We start from the raw sequence: 18,047 nt of genomic DNA, 5'->3' as shown, positions 1-18,047 counted from the left end.
GCTCCCAGAATCTGAAGAGCATCTGCTTTGTTTAATGTGTTACTTGGAATGGACTCAGCTTAGACCAGAAATGCCTATCTGCTCAATGCCAAAATATTTACTTTATGGAGTGCTTTGTTACTAAGTACTGAGCTGTCTGATGGGGCCTGGGTTTGTTTTTTTGCAGAATCTTGCTGCTGAAAAAACATATAATAACTTAGATATCACAGTGACACAAGCCCTGCAGCACCGCTCTCAGTATTTTGAAGGTGTTGTAAAGTGCAGTATGCTGGAAACACTGGAGACCATTGTGGATAGAATAGTGAAGGCTGAGGTGAGTCCCTGCATAAGAAGCTGCAATTTGTGTTATCAAACTGATAAACAGTACAAATTTATGCTCTTTAAGTTGTTTTGATTGCTTGGTGAAAGTATTTTTAACAATTATGTTTTAATAATATAATATATATTATGTTAAATATTTTTAAATTATCTAATTACCTTTTAATAATTATAATAATTAATATTTAACTCAGTCTGCTCTACAGATTCAGGTTTTAGATGTTTATAGGGATGTGTAAAATATTTCAGAGTATACCTATAATGATATTCAGTTATTTTTATTTCTGTTTTATTAACTAAACTGAATGCAAAGCTTTCAGTTTAGTTAATAAATACTAGTAACAATATTAATATTATAATAATATAGTAATATTATATTATAATATAATAATTATATTATATTGTATTGTATTATATTGTATTATATTATATTATTTAATGATAATACCCAAGTTTCTTCCAAGCCTGTCATAAGTTTTGCAGACAGATAGTTTGTTAAACTCTCAGTTTATAGCTTGGCTCAGGAAATTTATTGGGTGCAAATTGTTTTGATGCATGATGGAATCCTGCACTGCTCTCATAGAAATGCAGTCAAACAGGGCCATAAAGTAAATTCTTGTGAAGAAGCCTTCACCAACTGCTCCTGTAAATGTTTATCTCTGTGCTGTCCATTCTTTTGGTGCTGTTTGTCGTGTTTGTTAGTACTGGGAACTTCCTTACATGCAGAGGTGAATGGGTTTGTAGGTCTTCCTCCCTTGTAAGGCTTCTCTGCAGGAGAAAATCAATATTCCCAATTTCAGTCATCTGTGAGGTGTGATCAGCTCCATTTAGATGCTTTAACTTCATCAATTACAAGATTTATTTATTTTTTAGGGTTGTAACCAGTCATATGCTTGACATGAGGAAAAGTTCCACTTTGTTAAGAAGCCCTTAGAACGTCATTTGGCAATTTCCACTTGTAACTTTCAGCATTTGCTTGAGCTTCCTCCTGAACTGAATAATTTTAGCATTCCTGATACACAGATTTGAAACTTGGATCATTTTATTACTATCTTCAGAAGCTTTAGACATTTGTGTTTTAAGAACAACTCCTACCCTCTCTTTCAGTCTAAACACAGTGAGCTTACATGTAAAAATGAGTCAGTCAAAACTACTACACAGCTATTTTTAGCTGCCACACAACTGCTTGATCTTACAAGCAATTAAACAAATGAAACATTGTGCATTTTCATTACACTGAGAGGGGAATATAATTATTAAATATGTGCATATGCAGAAACAAATAAACCTGTTTAAAATATCACCAGTGTAGTTTTATCAAAAATAAAATATTTTCTCTCAACTTAATAGTGAAGTGAGAAAATTCACCTGGGTAAAAGTAAACACATGGTAGGCTCTGAACTTAGGACAGACACTTCCCTGGTTCTGCAGTGGCTTTTCTCAGTTTGCTCTGCCCAATAAGGATACTGGAGTATCCACCTAATTTCCCTGCAGTTAGCACAAAAGTTTTGTGGTGTAAAATGTTCCATAGGAGAGGTTTGTAAGGATGAGATCATTGTTTGAAAATATGGTCTTACTGTTGATAAATCTTTCTTCCAAGTTGTGTCCTTGTGTTTATTTGCATAGATAAATTGAATCCTTTTTCTGCCTTAAACAATCTGTTTAAAACAAATCTGGCACTCACTTTCCATTGTGTATCCCTGTGAGAAAAATCAAGTTAAAACCACCTCAGAGGTGTGAAAATACAACAAGTTTTAGTGTTGTGTCTCTCTGCTGAAGAAGTTAGGGAGTATTTTTCAGAAGGAATCCTCATTTTATTACTGTGTCTGAATTTTTGGAGACCACAGGCTGAGCTGGGCAGAGGCTGTAACTTGGGGAAAAGTCTTTGATGTGAGTGCCACATTTTGAGAGCAGAAGTATTTTCAAGACCTAGATCTAGACTTACCTGTCACTTCACATCAGATGCTGTTCAGTCAGCCAGCTGTGTTCCTTTTAACCATGCACTATTTTCATTTATGTAGGGCAAGCATGGCTGTGTTGCTGTGAGGGAATTGCTATTCCTGACATTTTGAACCATTTTGGGTTGTTTTTTCCTTCTTGTCTTCATGCTTCACTTTACTTTAGGGGCTTTGTTTGTTTCTTTGTTTGTTTTTCTTTGCTTTGCCAACTTTAAATCAGGTCAATATATCTGAGACTCTTCTCCTGCTGGCAGGTTCATCGTTTGGTGGTGGTGAATGAAGCTGATAGCATTGTGGGGATCATCTCCCTCTCTGACATCCTACAAGCTCTGGTACTCACACCTGCAGGTATGGATCTGCCCTTGCCATGGGGGTGGGCACACCCTGCTGGGTTTCAGTTATTCACAGTGATAAATGTCTGATTTTCTGATTATAGTTCTTAAATACATAAGTAATTTCAGGAAAAAAGCTGGCAGAATATTAATTGCCAGTCTCCTGTTCACTGGGAATATACAGAAGCTTCATGAATGTCCCTGCTGTTCATGTATCTTTTCTAGAGGGAAAAAAAAAAAATTGATTAATATTTTAAGTGGATGAAGCTGGATGTATAGACAGCATTACAACAGGGCACCTTCTCAGTTTCTGTACTCTGGCCAAGTGTGGTCACAGCTGTGATTTCCACTAAAAAAAAATCACTTTTTGGAGCCTTGCTGTTGTCCAGCTGTGCTTGACTGGCACAGCCTAAGTCAGAGATGGAACCTCAGCCCACCAGAACTCTTCTACTATAAAACTCCCTTGTGATCAGGGTAAATCTCTAGTGATCAATCTAAACATGACCAGGTTCCTTTTAATGAAAGTATCCAGCAGTGGGTTTATTTCTGCTACTTTTATCTTGGTTGTGAGGGTTTGGTTTGGCTTGGTTTAGTTTGGTTTTGGTTTTAAGTTTTGCCCAATTTCTTAACCTGCTTTATGTTTTTCATTGTAACTTCACTTTGACCTCATAAATTATTTTAGTGTCACAAGAACTAAAGCAAAGCCCTGTTTTTGGCACTGTGAGGAAGGCAAAATGTCTTAAAGATTATTACCATTTTGCCTCAAAAAAAAAAAAAAAACAGACAAATAGAGCAGATACATACTTCAAATAAATCCAAAAAAGCCAATATGTGAGCTTAACGAAAACTCTTCAAATCTGTGAAATCTCTTACCTGCCCTGATAGAAAACATAATTATATAAAAGTGGTTTTTCCTCTGTAGACTTTAAAAAAAAGGTAATGTATACCTTATTTAAATAGAAATATTTCTGTTCTGAAGAGCAGCAATCAGCCTCACTGCTGGAGGGGTTGTGTCAGTACATCTGGTTCCTTTTAATGACCTGGAAGAGCAAGAGCAGAGCAAGGAGCCCATCTCTCTGTGAAAGCAGGGATGAGAAGCCAGCCCAGAGGTCTGGGGCAGATGGAATCCTTGCCTGGGGAAAGAAGAGGGAGGTGTAAAGACAAGCAGGCAGTGTTGGCAGAGGAGGGAGTTTCATCCATGCCTGGAGGGTAGAAGGATCCAGAGCAGATTTTAGTGCTAATGGTGCAAAGTTCAGACAGAAAAGATGAATTTGGGTGCTGACAAACCAAGAGCTTTGTTGTACTGGTGTCTCGTGGATACCTGGAACTCTGAGCTGAGCTAAAAGTGCTCTGGAATTATTGCAGAGGGCAGTTCCTGCTCCCACTCTGGGCAGCAGCATGCTCTGGGATCCCTGAGCTGCTGTAACTCACTGAGCCAGCAGAAAAGCTGCATTTTAGTGAGCCTGGCACTCTGAGCCTGCCCACAGAACAGTCTGGTACAGGGGTTAGAGCAACACAGAGGGCAGGATTATACCCCTGCAAGAGAGGAAGTGAGGGAAGGTTTTTTGGGGAGCAGTTAAGCATCAGATTGCATTTCCACAGGCAACTGCCCAATTTTAGACTAGAATTTGTCTCATGCAGGGAGGATGTCTGCCATGTAAATCTGATTTGTAGAGTATGAAGTGTGACTTTGCTCCTGACAACACCAGATAAATCACTTGTCCAGTTCTCCTTACAGATGGAAAGGAAAATTTATTGACTGGCAGGAATTAAAACCAGCCTGTGTTTGGGAAAAAATTAACAGTTGTGATGTGAAAACATTCAATGAATCTTTCAGTGTTTGATAATACATTACAAGTAGCAACTCCAGGTTTCTGGCAAGAGATTATTACTCTATAGAGTTGGATGCTGAATCCAAGCTCACCACAGGCTTCAGTCATTGCCCAGCATGTTTGAGTATCTGGAGAAGAGGTGAGATGCTGCACAGTCCTGCTGGACAGGTCTCCCAGATCCCTGCTGTAAGCAAAATCTGCCTCTGAGCCAGGAAAAATGGCTCCATCAACAAAGTGTAGTTAAACTAAGTCCTTCCATCGTTTGTGCTTGAGCAGGACTCATTTTCTGGGGGCTCTTAGGATGATTAGGCTTGGCTCTAAGCTGAGGGACAGGTTTGGGCTGTGGGTTTTTAGTTGGAAGTTTTTAAACAAATTTTTTTTATGTGCTGGGGAGAATCTTCAAAGGCATTTGGAGTAACTTCCCAGAAGGGTTTCTTCAACTTAGCAGTGAAATTAAAGCAGTGATGGTCTCGAGCCTCTTGGCATTGAGCAATCCTGCAGTTTATTCTCTAAAAATGTTGTGTTTAGGAGTGTGATTTTGGTGATGTGATCAGGGGAAGCTGCAGCAGTTGGAATAAGCTGCTCCAGCTGTGTGGCCAAGGCAGTGACAGCTGCTTTCCTCTTCTGTTCCAGGTGCCAAACAAAAGGAGAACGAGAGCGAATGACTGCTGTGAATGTAAACATTTGTAGGAGAACTTGAACAGAGTTTCTGGGTCGTTTGTCTGAAGAGCAGTGACTGCTGTGGAACAGAGCAGGATGGCTGAGAATGTGTTTTGGGACTTAGTGATGGATGATGAGTCTCTTCCCCCCAGTGGTGTCGCAAAAAAAGCAGCATGACAAAAGCTTATGTTAAAATGTAGGCTCATATTTCAAAATGTCTTCAAAACATTTGCTGGAAGACTTCACATGATGTCCTTCATTAAAATGCACTGTATTCTGAAACTTTTTCATTTTGTATTTGACAGAAGTCACTGGTCAGCAATGGATATATGTGGCATAAGGCAAGTGTATGGCATATTCATATCATAGTGCCTTATGTCAAAATACAGCAATATGTCATCACTGTCGCCCATCACTGTCAAAGGAAGTGTTGTGCTAAACAAGACACTGTATTTGAATGTGAAAGTCTTTAAACCTAAAACCAAATCAGTTTCAGTTCTCATTAGATTTGTCATAAAAGCTGTAATTTGGGTATCGGTAGACTTCTTTAAAACTTCAATGACAGTTTTGTGTTCAATGTTGCATTCTGAACTGAAATGTAAAACAAGACTGATTTAAAAACAGCTTTATTTATTTTTACTTTCATGACAATTTTTTACACATCTTTGGTGGATAGCTAAAATTTCACCATATCCATTAATAAACTGTTGATTGTTATACAAACAAGTGGGAGATTTTTCTCATTATTTACAACTTTGGAGTTGCAGAAGCTGTGCCCTGTTCACCAGTCTGTTACTTGAGCTGAAGATTTCGGAAGCATGGATTGAAAGTGCTCTGTCCTGTCATACACAGGCACCATGGAGGAAATGAGGTGCCAGAGGACAATGTTTTCACCTGTATTAAAGTGTAAAATGATGTTTGTACAACGAAAACCCAAAACTTTTTATTGTATATGATTTGTACAGAAGCGGAGGAGTGAGGGAAGCTGTGGGGTATTTGCTAATGTAAATGTACTGTAAAGTTTGAAGATGAGACTTTTATAATTGTAGATTCTTGTAGATGGAAGAAATTAAACCCTACAACATCAGTTTGGTTTTAGCAGTTCGTGCCATGTTCTTTCACAGGTATGAATGTACATGCATTGGGATTAGTGCAAACCAGGAGCATTCTTATTTTCCTCTGAATTTAAAGGTGGCTCATGCTGATGGAATACTGGAAGTAGGACTTCTGTACTGTGTTTCCAGCCTGAATACTGCACTGGAATAATGCAGGAATGGGATACAATATTTTTTCATTTATAAATATGGAGGTAAAAGGTGAACAGTTTCCTAATAAAATATAATAGTAAGGAAAAACTTTCTTCAGAACTTTTCTCCTTTCTACAAGAATTTAAATTCTGAACTAAATGTGTGAAAACTTCCTTCTTACAGGTATCTTTCATGACTAAAAATATTCCCTTAGTACATGATGGAAACTGTTCACTTAGACTTTCTTCCACTTTCTTACCTTGTGAAAAACACTGTCAGCACCTTTCCTGACTGGGTAAATATTGACTCTGTTCCCTGCAATTCCAGGTGATACTGAACTGGAGCAGCTGCTTTGTCCCGAGAGCAACAACCTGGTGCTGGTTGCTGCCATCAGAGCTGCCACCAGCCCAGCTCTGATTGTCCTCATGTGGGAGAGTGATTCAAACTACAAACAGTGGCTCTCATTCCTCATAGAGAATCTGGTAGGAAACTGATGAAGTGGGCAGTAGTGCTACCTGCAAATGCCCCAGAAACCACATGGATGAAGCTTTGGAAAGCAAAGTTTGCTCCAGCCCAGGCACTGCAGGCTCCTCTGGGAGATGGGGTGGCAGGGAGGTGCCCAAAAGCATCCTGGCATCTCCCTATCACTCGTCTGCACGGGTGCATCCTTCAGCCCTCTGGCCAAGGTATTTTTAGAGATAAGGGTTCAACCACTGGTAATTTTTTAATATCTGTTTTATAGCACAAATTCTGTCCCTGTTCATGCAGATGCTGTGGGCCTGCCTGCGTGCTGCAGGGTGCAGAAAGCCAGAATGAATTTGCAGTTTTCACATAACCACATTCAAGCTTCCCATTTTCACATTATTACAACTGCTGTTCACATGTTGTGGACACAGGACTAGCAAAAATAGGGAGAAAATCCTCCTCAGTAGCACAAAACTGTGTTTAGAGAATTTCCACCCTTTCTTTCTGGAATTCAGCTCTGAAGTGTGCATTTGTGAGTGGCAGGACCACGATGTGACCCCACCAGCACCAATGAACAGCAGTGCCACCAAAACACACTCTGCTTGTGCTGGCACTTGTAAACAAAACTAAAGAAATCTTGTCGTTTTTAATACAGATCAGTTTTCTACAGAGCTAGAAAAATGCTTGTTCCAGCATAAGGGAGGGACAGGAGTAAGTAAATGAGGGTGGGGAGAGGAGGGGTGACTCAGCAGCACTGCAGCATGTTCCAGATTAAAGGCATAGTGTAACTAAAGCTGCGCTCTAGGGCCCTTCATGTGGCTCATTAGAGGTCTCAGCCATGAAAAAGAATTAATAAAATGTCATTAGACTCCAGTTCTTGTGCATTCTCCCCTCTGGACTGGCAGCAAGCAGTGCTTACAGATCTGAGGCCACAGCAACAGCTCCAGAAGCTCCTTTTCTTTCACAGCCAGGACCATGCTGCAGATGGAGGGGTCAGTAAATGTCCCCTGTGACTCCTGAAAGCCTGTTCAGCAGTGCAGGTGCAGAAATGGGTTCTATTTTAACCAGCAGGACTGTAATAACTTCTGATTGATGCCTCTGCTTTCCTGTGCATTTCCTTGCACAGCAAGATGTCTGTGAAAGATAATTATTCTGAAGGGCTTGTCTTGGAAGGGTTTTTACCTACTCTGGATATTTTTAACTGCTTAGGTGTAAGAAAATGTTTCTTAGTAGACTTCAGCCCTCAGTATTTTTCAGAGATGCTCTGAACTGAGGAAAAATCCCCCTTTGCTGACATTGATGAAAAACATTTTCGTGTTTTATTTCTGGAATCCTTTAGGTAGAGGGTCTGAGATCAGCTGGTATTTACTATTTGCTAGGAAGTGAAATCACTTGTTGTGTATCTGAGGCCTATTCATCTTTTGTTGAGGGATACTGTGGTGCTGGGAATGAATGTTGGAGTAAAACAGAAAGAACAAGCCTTGATTTCCAAGGCCTGAGCTCTTGTGCTCATGGCAGACAGGAGGAATCTGACTGAAGCAGTTCCAAGACATGGAGAACACTTCTGGCCATTTTTGGAGGGAGCACAGGGTGAGTTGGAGCTTTTCAGTTTGGGTCCAAGTAGAAGTGAAACCACACGTGCTTAATCCTGTCTCACAGTAGGCCCTGTAGCTGCTCCCACTGAGCTCTCCAGGCAGCTTTAGGAGTAACCAGTTTATTTCTAAAGTTTCTGTGAACTTTCACCCATATTGAACACTTATTAAGGGTAATTTCCAGAGGAAAATGCCATTCCGGAAAATTTAATGCTGCCCTTGTAGCCACATAATGCATTTATGCAAAAGGAATGTTCTGCAGACACTGCTCTTTACTCTTCAGGACTTCATTTAAATGTGGTTTTGAAAGTCACTTTCTTGGTACTCATTTGTTTTTCTGGTGGTTGCAGTCAGACCTGTTCCTGCTGAAGTGAATGGGCAGGAGGTGACCTGTACTCACACGTCAAACTGATTCCTTCAGAAACAGCCCTGTGGGACTTGTGTCCCTGCCACTGCACACCAGCACCTGCAGGGCACCCACCCCTGGTGTCAGCACCCCTCTGGACTGGATTAATCCCTTAATTTGCTTCTACCAACATTTTTCCAGCGTTTCTGTGTGAATCTTGCAAGCTGCAATCCCTGTGAGGAGGCAGGAGGGAGCAGAAACAAGAGCAAGGCTGAGCTGGATGTACTTTGTAACCTCTGCAGCAGCAAGGGCTGTGCTGTGCCTGTGGAAGCACGCCCAGAGCAAACACTGGACATACTTCAAAACACTCCTTGGGAAGGTCCTGCTTTGCTGAAGGACAGGGCAGGTAATTGTGCTGCTAATTGCTGCTGCAGGAACTGAAGGTACAAGTCAGAGCTGTTCTGCACTTGGGAGGGGGTGGCTGTGCGTTTGCATGGGCTGGATCAGTGTAAAAATACTTGGTCTTGAGTTACCTTTACTACCTGGAATCTGTTGTGATTCTTTCTCCATCAGAAAAAGTAGGTACAGGCAGCAAAAGGGAGCCATGTGTCGCAGACATTTTTTCACAGAAATCCTTTCTTTCAGATTTCTGCATTTTCTGGGAAGCTGAGGGCCCCCAGAAAGAGAATGTAAACAATTGTTATCAGCTGCTGTAGAATACAATGAGATGCACCTTGATTGGCTCATGTTTCTATGTTTATAATTAAAGGCCAATCACAGGAGCAAGCTGGGGACAGAGTCCCTAGACACAACTTTGTTATAAATTCTTTCTTTCTATTCTTAGCGTAGCTAGCAGCATCTGCAAACTTCTCTCTACTTCTCTCTTTATTCTATTTAGTATAGTCATAATGTATTATATATCATATATCAATAAATCCAGCCTTCTGATCAAGAAACAAGATTCACGTCCTTCTCTCACCATAGAGACCTTCAACAAGTCTCTGTAATAGCCATGCACTGTTTGTCCAGCCTGATCTCCCCACAGACACTCACCCCAGCCCTGCCTTGCTGTTTTCCCCCTTGGTGTCTTGTCTTTCAGAGCCACATCTGATGTGTTGCATTCTTTGAGCGTGTTTGTGATGGTGTTCACAGGGGTCCAAGGAAGAGGGAAAAGATGAGGAACTGACTCCATGTTTCAGAAGGCCTGATTTATTATTTTATGATATATGTTATAGTAAAACTATACTAAAAGAATAGAAGAAAGGATTTCATCAGTAGGCTAGCTAAGCTAAGAATAGAAAAAGAAGGAATGAATAACAAAGGGTTGTGTCTCAGAGAGTCCGAGCCAGCTGACTGTGATTGGCCATTAATTAGAAACAACCACATGAGACCAATCACAGATGCCCCTGTTGCATTCCACAGCAGCAGATAATCAATGTTTGCATTTTGTTCCTGAGGCCTCCCAGCTTCTCAGGAGAAAAAATCCCAAGGAAAGGATTTTTCATAAAATGTGTCTGTGACACGTTATCTTATTTGTCATTAATGTCATTTATCATCTGAACTGATCCCAAGGCTGTGCTTGATTTGAGGGAGAGCCTGGCAGAGGGAGATGGGGGTAGGCCTGGAGCACAGCCAGGGCAGAGGCACACAGGGGGTGTCACTTGTCCCACAGCCCTCTGAACTCCTTGGGAGCTCAGTTTGCAAACGCTGCAGCGGTGAGGAGGCTGCAGCAGGAGCAGGGAATGCACAGGCACAGCCCCAATTCCTCATGCAATGATGCTGTGGAATGCTGCCCTGGGAAAACACAACCTGAGCATCACACCTGGGTTGCTACAGGGAGAGAGGATTTCAGCAAAGGGCTCCTTGGTGTGTGGGGCTGTTCAGCCCTAAATGTATAAACAACAGGAGTTCAGATAATGCACAGTGCCTGGATTGGACATTCACAGCCACAGATGTGCTGTCCCCCTGCTCACAGCACTCCAGAAGTGTTGAGATTTCACCTGAACAGGAGAAATGCAGGAACACCTTGCCACAGTCCAGATCCTCAGCTCTGCTTAAGCTGCTGCCTCTTGAGTAGCAGCACCCCAGAGTGCTGCCAAAGGCCATCAGCAGTGCCACCCAGCCCTAGAGCATGGAAAAGCAACAAACTTCCCTAAAAGCTCTGGAATTCCCTGTATTCCCAGTGCCCCAGCCAAGACAAAATGAAGCACTTACAGGATCAGGATTATTAGGCAACTCCCTCCAAAGGAGCAGTGGAAGAAAAGGAAGTTAAAGGTTTTTCTTCAAAATAAATCCATGCCCAGGATGGATGAGTTCTGTGTTGCTGCTGACAAGCATCCTAAGGTGAGACAATTCCATTGCAATTTGGGCCAATAAAGCAAAAAAAGAGGGAAGAACAGAAACCCTGCAGTGGTGAACTCCCCTAAACAAGTACAGAGTGAGCCAGGGGCAAGGGAACAGAAACCAGATAAATAAATAGACACTGCTCCAAAGGGAGAATGGGATAAGAGAGTAAGGGAAAAGACCTAATCAAAAGAAGTGGAAGGAACAAAACCAGAAACTCCCACAAATGAAAAAAAAAGCTGATGCTCCCCACTCTGACCATGTGGAGGAGTATGGACATATATCCTGAAAATACAATTTAAGTTTTAACAGAGTGAAAAGCCCAGTGCTGGAATATGACAGGCAAGTAATAAGAACTGTAAGGAGATAGAAACTGAAAGCATCACTACTACAAACTTCAGCTATTTTTCCAAATCCATGTATGGCATTGGAAGGTATTTCTTATCTCAGTCCTCTCAGTCTTCTGGCTCAGTAAAAAGCCAAAATTTTGGACCATAGCATGGTTCCAGAGGGAGTGAATGTAAAGATGATGGCACAGCTCCAAGGGTTGGCCCTTCAGGATCATGGCTACTGCAGTCCTCATGTGCTTCATGGACAATTGTGTCTGTCACAAACATGAACAAGGAGGAGTCTGGTGCTGCACATCAGGCAGGGCTGTCCCTCTGCACCTCCTGGGGAGCTTTGAGCAGGATCCCTGCTCACAAACACTGGGTTTCCAGGCTGCTGCTTTTTTGCAGGCTCCCCAGATCCCACCAATCCCATCCTCAGGGCTGTGATGAGGTGGGAATCTGCTGTAGGGAGTGGGAAAGAAGGCTGGACACAGGGAATGAGCATGCAGAGTTGTATCACCACAGCCATCACTGAGAAAGTACAAAACCCCCTGTTTCCTCAGGAAATAACTATCCCTCCATCATGTACCTATTCACTGAAAGCTGTTACTCCTGCTGTTTAACAGGTTACCAGCACTTATCCTGTAAAACTCCATAATCCAGAAGACTAAAGGTATAATTAGACTATCCCAAAAAATGCAGGTGTCTCCTAAAAGCCTGTCTGCTCCTCCAGGAGTGAATCACTTTTGTGTATAAATGGCTTTCTTTTGCTTTAGTTCCCAGCTCTCTCCCCAGGTTGGATGAATATGTGGGAGGGGATGGGTGAGATCAGGGAGCAGCCAATCTATGTCCCTTAACATCACCCAGCTGTTAGGTTGGTTTGTCGTGTCCTGGCATAATTGCATGTTAGGTCAATGTTCCCCAAAATGACAAGATGCACTTAAAAAAAATAATTCTAACATTCATTTTTCAAGTAAATGTGTAAAGGGTAGATACTAACCCAAAGTGTTCAAAATCTGTAGTAGAGGGGGGAAATACGACTTTCCTGTCTTGGTGTCTTTCTCCCTTAAATTCTGCATCCATCAAGTGCTGCAGTCACCACCAGAACCCGCAGCTCTCTTTCCACAGCTGAGAACTCTCCAGCGCTTGGATCTCGCTGTTCACCATTCCCAGGCTCCCAAACCCCGCCTTCCCTTCCATGCAATTCCCAGCACTTTATCGACGCCGGGACCCGACGTTTCTCCATCAATCAGCCTGCACGGGGAACGCTCGGAGATAAATTCTATTTATTTATTTGTTTGTTTATTTATTTATTCAAACTCAGCAGCCCAGCCGAACGGCCCCTCCCGGCACCGGAGCCGGGAGCCTGCGGGACAGGAGAGGGGCAGCGATAAATCCCCCTGCCCGGGGAGGAGACCCTGGAATGGGAACGGGGATGGGGAGAGGAACGGGGATGGGGAATGCGATGGGGAAGGGATGAGGAAGGAGATGGGGACAGGGATAGGGATGGGGAGAGGAACGGGGACAGGGATAGAGACATGGATAGGAAGGGATGGGGATAGGAACAGGGATGGGCACGGGGATGGGGGCTGAGATGGGGATGGGGAAGGGAGGAGGAAGGAGACGGGGACAGGAATGGAGACAGGGACGAAATTGGGCTGGGGCCGGGGACAGGACTGGGACGGGGATAGAGATCAGGATAGGGACAGGGATAGGGACGAGGACTGGGATAACTAAGGTGATGGAGATCGGGGAAGGGCCGGGGCCGGGACTGGGACGGGCATAGAGACCAGGACACGGATAAGGGACGGGGATCGGGATGACGAAGGTGACGGAGATCGGGAAAGGGGCTGCGGGCAGGACTGGGACGGGCATAGGGACGGGGATCGGGCTGATGAAGGTGACGGAGCTCGGGGCCGGGGCGGGGCGGGGATAGGGAGCAGGACAGGGATCAGGGACAGGGATCGGGCTGACCAAGGTGACGGAGCTCGGGGCCGGGGCGGGGATAGGGAGCAGGACAGGGATAAGGGACAGGGACAGGGATCGCGCTGACCAAGGTGACGGAGCTCGGGCTCGGGGCAGGGATAGGGAGCAGGACAGGGACAGGGATCGGGTTGATGAAGGTGACGGAGCTCGGGCTCGGGGCCGGGACGGGGATAGGGAGCAGGACAGGGATCAGGGACAGGGCTCGGGGCCGGGGCGGGGATAGGGAGCAGGACAGGGATCAGGGACAGGGACAGGGATCGCGCTGACCAAGGTGACGGAGCTCGGGGCCGGGGCGGGGCCGCGCGCGCGGGACGCACCAACCGCCGCACGCTGCGCGCGCACGCGCGCGGGCCCTTGGCGCGCGCCTTTCCCCCCTCCCTTTCTCCCCCCCCCACCTCGTCCCCGCTCGCCCTTGCCCGCCCGGCCCCGCCCCCTCCCCTTCGAACGCGGCCGTTGCCGCTCCCCGGCCAATCCCCGCCCGCCGCCGCCGCCCCGCCGGCCAATGGGCGTGCGGCGGGTGGGGGCGACGCGCGCGCCAGGCGGGGGTGACGCAGGGAGTTTTTTCCTGTGACGCGCAGGTGCGTACGCGGGGCCGGCGCGCGGCGGCGGCGGTCACGTGGTGCGGCCCCGCCGCTGCCAGCGCCGCGCGTCCCGAGCGCGCTCCGGCCGCCGCCGCTCCCCCCGCGCCCCCCGCATGTCGCTGGCGCCGCGCCCCGCGCCCCCACAGCCGCCCGCCGCCGCCCTCCGCCGCAGCCGCCACCGCCGACGCCCTTGATGTGGTTCGGGGCCGGGCGGGGGAGAAGATGCCGCCGTCCAAGTCCCGCAAGATCGCGATCCTGGGCTACCGGAGCGTGGGTGAGCGCGGCGCGGGTTTCGCGGCGGGGGTGCGGGCGGGGTGCCCCGGGTGCCGCCGCATCGCCCTCCCCCGCGGCGGCGGCGGCAGGTGCAGCGGAGGCAGCGGCGCTTCCCGCCGCCCCGAGCGCGCAGCCGCGGCCCGAGGGAGGGAGCGAGGGAGGCCCCGCCATGGCGGCGCCGCAGAGCTGCGGGCCCGCGGCCGCCGTGCCCTTAATAGGAAGTTTCGCCCCCCGCACTCGCCGAACGCAGCCCGGATAAACGGGATCGGGGCAGCTGCGGAGAGGGTCCCTCCCCGCCGGCTTGGCTGCGCTGGAGTCCAGCTCCATGCAGGCTCCGTATGGAGCGAGCCCGGAGAAGGGCAGCGGAGCTGGGGACGGGTCTGGAGCGCGTGTTCTGTGAGGAGCTCGGCCCGGGGAACAGGAGGCTCAGGGGAGGCCTCATCGCTCTGCACAAGTCCCTGACAGGAGCTGCCGCCAGGTGCGAGTCGGGCTCTGCTCCCGGGCAACCAGCGGGTAGCACATGAGGACACGGTCTTCAGCTGCGCCGGGGGAGGGTTGGGTTGGTCACCAGGAAAAATTTATTCTCAGAAAGAGTGATCGGACCCTGGAACGGGCAGCCCAGGGGGATGGTGGAGTCACCGTCCCTGGAGCTGTGTAAGCAAAGACTGGACGTGGCACTCAGTGCCGCGGGTGACACGGTGATGTTGGGTCCCTACTCCAGAGCACTTTTGCAGCCTCGGTGGTTCTGTGATTTGAGCCAGTTTGAACCCTGGGGAGGCCGGGCGGGTGTGTTGCCCGTGCCTGGCCCGTTCCTGCCCCCATGGAGGTGTTCGTGAGGCGGCAGCAGCAGCGCAGCCGCTGTTCCCGGGGGGCCGCCTCGGCTCCGGGCTGTGCCCGGCACGGCGCCGCCGGGGCAGCCCAGAGCGGGCCCCGCCGCTGGGACGAACTGCCTGGAAGCGTCCAGCACGAGTCCATAGCAGCTGATAGAGGGTTTTGTTCCGTATAAAAGTGTGATCCTCTGTCCTGCGTTTGCTGGAGAACGGTTTCGGATGTTTCAGCGTTCGGGTTCTTGAAGCAGAGGGGAGCAAGCTGTAGTGCAGGCGGTGCTAATCGATCAAACTTAAAAGCATAGATCAATGTGGAAGATAATGTGTGGTTGGGGAAAAAAAAAGATGCTACAGAGTGATACTACTCTGATATAAATGGGGATTTTACATTGAAAGCATGATTTGTTTTCCATGGCACACATCATAAAGAACCCTTTAAAAAAGCATTTTTAAATATAAAAAAGGCTAAATGAGATCTTTTTTTTTTTCTGCATAGCTGCAGCCATGCAGCTTGATGTTTGAATTTGTTTGATGAATTTGTCCAGCCCTTAAACAGAACAGTGAGTAGTAGATTGAACAGTTTACACGGTCTGTATGACATCACTTGTTGAAGTCTGTTCATTGTCTTGTTGTTATGTTTTCTTTCTTCTTTGAGCACTGGTGGGAGCAACGCAATGGGCAGTGTAAGTGGGAAGGGGAAATGCTTGAAATTCTGTTCTTAGGAAGTCTGTGGTGGGGACTGAGTGTACTGTTGAGCTTTGGTCCTTCATCTGTTGACGCTGACAAGCAGCAGTCAGAAAATCAGATATTAGTGGGGTGTAGAACCAGTTGAGGAGAAATAGAGAAGTAGTGTAATGTTGCTATTTGGTTGGTGATGTGAGCAATAGTGCTCGTGGAAAGGATGGCCAAAATGTTACCTAACTGTTAAGACCTACTGCTGAACTTTAGTTAAAGTTTTCTGGGAATTGGGCTCGATAGGACAAGACCAATTTTATTAGGAGAGCTACAAGTTGTAGGAACATAGAATTAAGAGGAAGGGGAAAATCTGGAATTTGCTTTCGTTTTCATTAAGTTTCTTGGCAAATACTTAGGTAAAGGTTCAAGCAGTAGAAACGGGCCATTGAGGTTCTCCTTCCATCTTGTGAAGCTGTTAGAGAAGTAGGAAGGTTAACCTGTGAGATTTAGATTGTCCTCTGCTTCCCCAAATGTGCCTCCTAAAGTGTGGTAGGATGGGGGCTGAGTTTGGCTTCAGGGAAACTTTTGATTAAGTCTTGCTTTGTATTATGATGGCAAGAATATCACTTGGACCCTGGGTAAGAAAGGATATAATCTCATTTTAGGACAAGTGTTTGGGTGGCAGAAAAGGAAGTACGTTTCTTTTGGAGGAAATGCTGCATTGTATAGAGGTAATGCTCATTAAAGTGGGGAATAATTCCAGAATCTGAAGGAAATGCTTTCTACATTTCCTTTTGTAATTCGGGAACAACATTGTTTTGCCATTAACATTAATCTTGCCTCTGGAATTAGGGAGGTTAACTTTGGTGAGTTGTAAAATGCTTGCAGTTTTATAGGCTAGCCCTAAATGCTTAGGGGGCCTGCTCTGGGAAGTTGGGTGCTCCCCCTGGAACTGCAGTGTTTGAAATGAAGCTGTCATAAAATGAGGAGCTGTTTTTCCCATGTGTCTCTCAGTTAGGTGCTGAAATAACCAGGTTTTGATGATGATGTTTGTCAAGCAGGGAGCTTTTCCCCACAGCTGTTGATGGAACAACCCCGTGGGTCTCTCAGGTTACAAGTGTGTGCGGTGAAGGGTGGGCATGCCCTCCCTGGGGATTTGTGAAACAGGGGCTGAAAATTGTACTGGATTCCTGCTAAGGCCTTGTTTGTTTCATTACATTAAAATTTAATCTTATCCTGGTGCTGTTGTCAGGTAAACTGGAGCTTGGGAGTGGTATTCTGGTATAATAGTTCTGAGAATAGAAAATTCAGGAGTCTGCTTGTTTGAATACACTCCCTCTATCTTTCAACACCGCCATCAAGCCTTTCATATGTGGAACTTTTATTCTTTGCTGATGGGAGAGATCACAGTGGAAGCCTCGTGAATTCCCAGGCAGTCATACTTTCTGAGATGCAGACAGAGTATTTGCCAGGGTGTTTTTTGGTGAGGAAGACTGATTATCTGTGGATACAGCATGCAGGTCGTGGCATGACGTGAGACAAAATCACACAAGAATGTCTCTGTTGGGTTTTGCTCAGGCTTAAATTGGTCTAAGAAAGTTCAATTCCATTATGTAATTGTGCTTGTCTCAGCAAGGTTCTGAGTAGAAATCAGATGGATTTCATCCCAGGGTCTGAGTTTCACAGCAGAGGAACTTGACTTCCGTTACTGTTAGTTGGGAAGTGAGCAGAGTGGATCAGCTATTTGAGATTTGATTCTGGAAGAAATCTATCTTGTGCATGATGAAGCATAAAATTTTATAAAGTTACTGCCTTCACTAAAAAGAATTTTCGTATTTGTGTTTTGTTCATAACTTAATATCCCACATATAATTGGAAATAATGGATTTGCTTGGAAATAAATCAAGCAGGACTAAGATTTTCTGAATCTTTTTAGAGTAACAGCCTCTCTAAGAAGCAGGGTAGAGTTGCCAAAAATGCTTTGTGTTTAGTTTCATTCTCTTTCTGTTTATAGAACAGATGTGCAAATTCAGACCACAAATGCCTGTAGGAAAGAAGAAGTTTCTTAGATCATCTTGTAAAACACCTTATTACTGGGATGCTCTGTGTTCTATTGAATGGATGGATTTAAGATAAGCAGGAAGGTATTGTTTGGATCAGCTGCTTCAGTTGTAGGTCTTTATCTCAGCCTGATTTCTTTTGTGCTGTTTGGGTAAGTTGTGCTGCTGGTTTTACAGATGTACTTGCAGAAACAGGAATTCTCTTTCTGAATTTTACATGTTT

At 45.7% G+C, this 18,047-nt stretch overlaps 2 protein-coding genes across 5 annotated transcripts in view; both read left to right on the top strand.

Moving 5' to 3' along the window:
• Window positions 1-6,187, top strand: part of PRKAG2 (protein kinase AMP-activated non-catalytic subunit gamma 2) — a 219,917-nt gene extending 213,730 nt beyond the window's left edge. For all 4 annotated transcript variants that reach the window (XM_059470812.1, XM_059470820.1, XM_059470830.1 and 1 more), the window contains 3 exons: window positions 167-313; window positions 2,531-2,624; window positions 5,074-6,187. In XM_059470812.1, coding sequence (XP_059326795.1) covers window positions 167-313; window positions 2,531-2,624; window positions 5,074-5,105 — 273 coding nt within the window. In that variant the 3' untranslated portion in view covers window positions 5,106-6,187. The remainder of the gene's footprint in view (window positions 1-166; window positions 314-2,530; window positions 2,625-5,073) is intronic.
• Window positions 6,188-14,052: 7,865 nt separating this feature from the next.
• The window catches only part of RHEB (Ras homolog, mTORC1 binding), a 39,825-nt gene continuing 35,830 nt past the window's right edge, over window positions 14,053-18,047 (top strand). The window contains exon 1 of the mRNA XM_059471322.1: window positions 14,053-14,263. Within this exon, the coding sequence (XP_059327305.1) occupies window positions 14,212-14,263 (52 nt within the window). The 5' untranslated portion in view covers window positions 14,053-14,211. The remainder of the gene's footprint in view (window positions 14,264-18,047) is intronic.

Source organism: Ammospiza nelsoni, chromosome 1, assembly GCF_027579445.1.
Source record: "Ammospiza nelsoni isolate bAmmNel1 chromosome 1, bAmmNel1.pri, whole genome shotgun sequence".
In the NCBI taxonomy this organism is placed as follows: domain Eukaryota; kingdom Metazoa; phylum Chordata; class Aves; order Passeriformes; family Passerellidae; genus Ammospiza; species Ammospiza nelsoni.
Note: the sequence above shows the minus strand (reverse complement) of the source record. Positions and strands in the feature narration are given on the sequence as shown.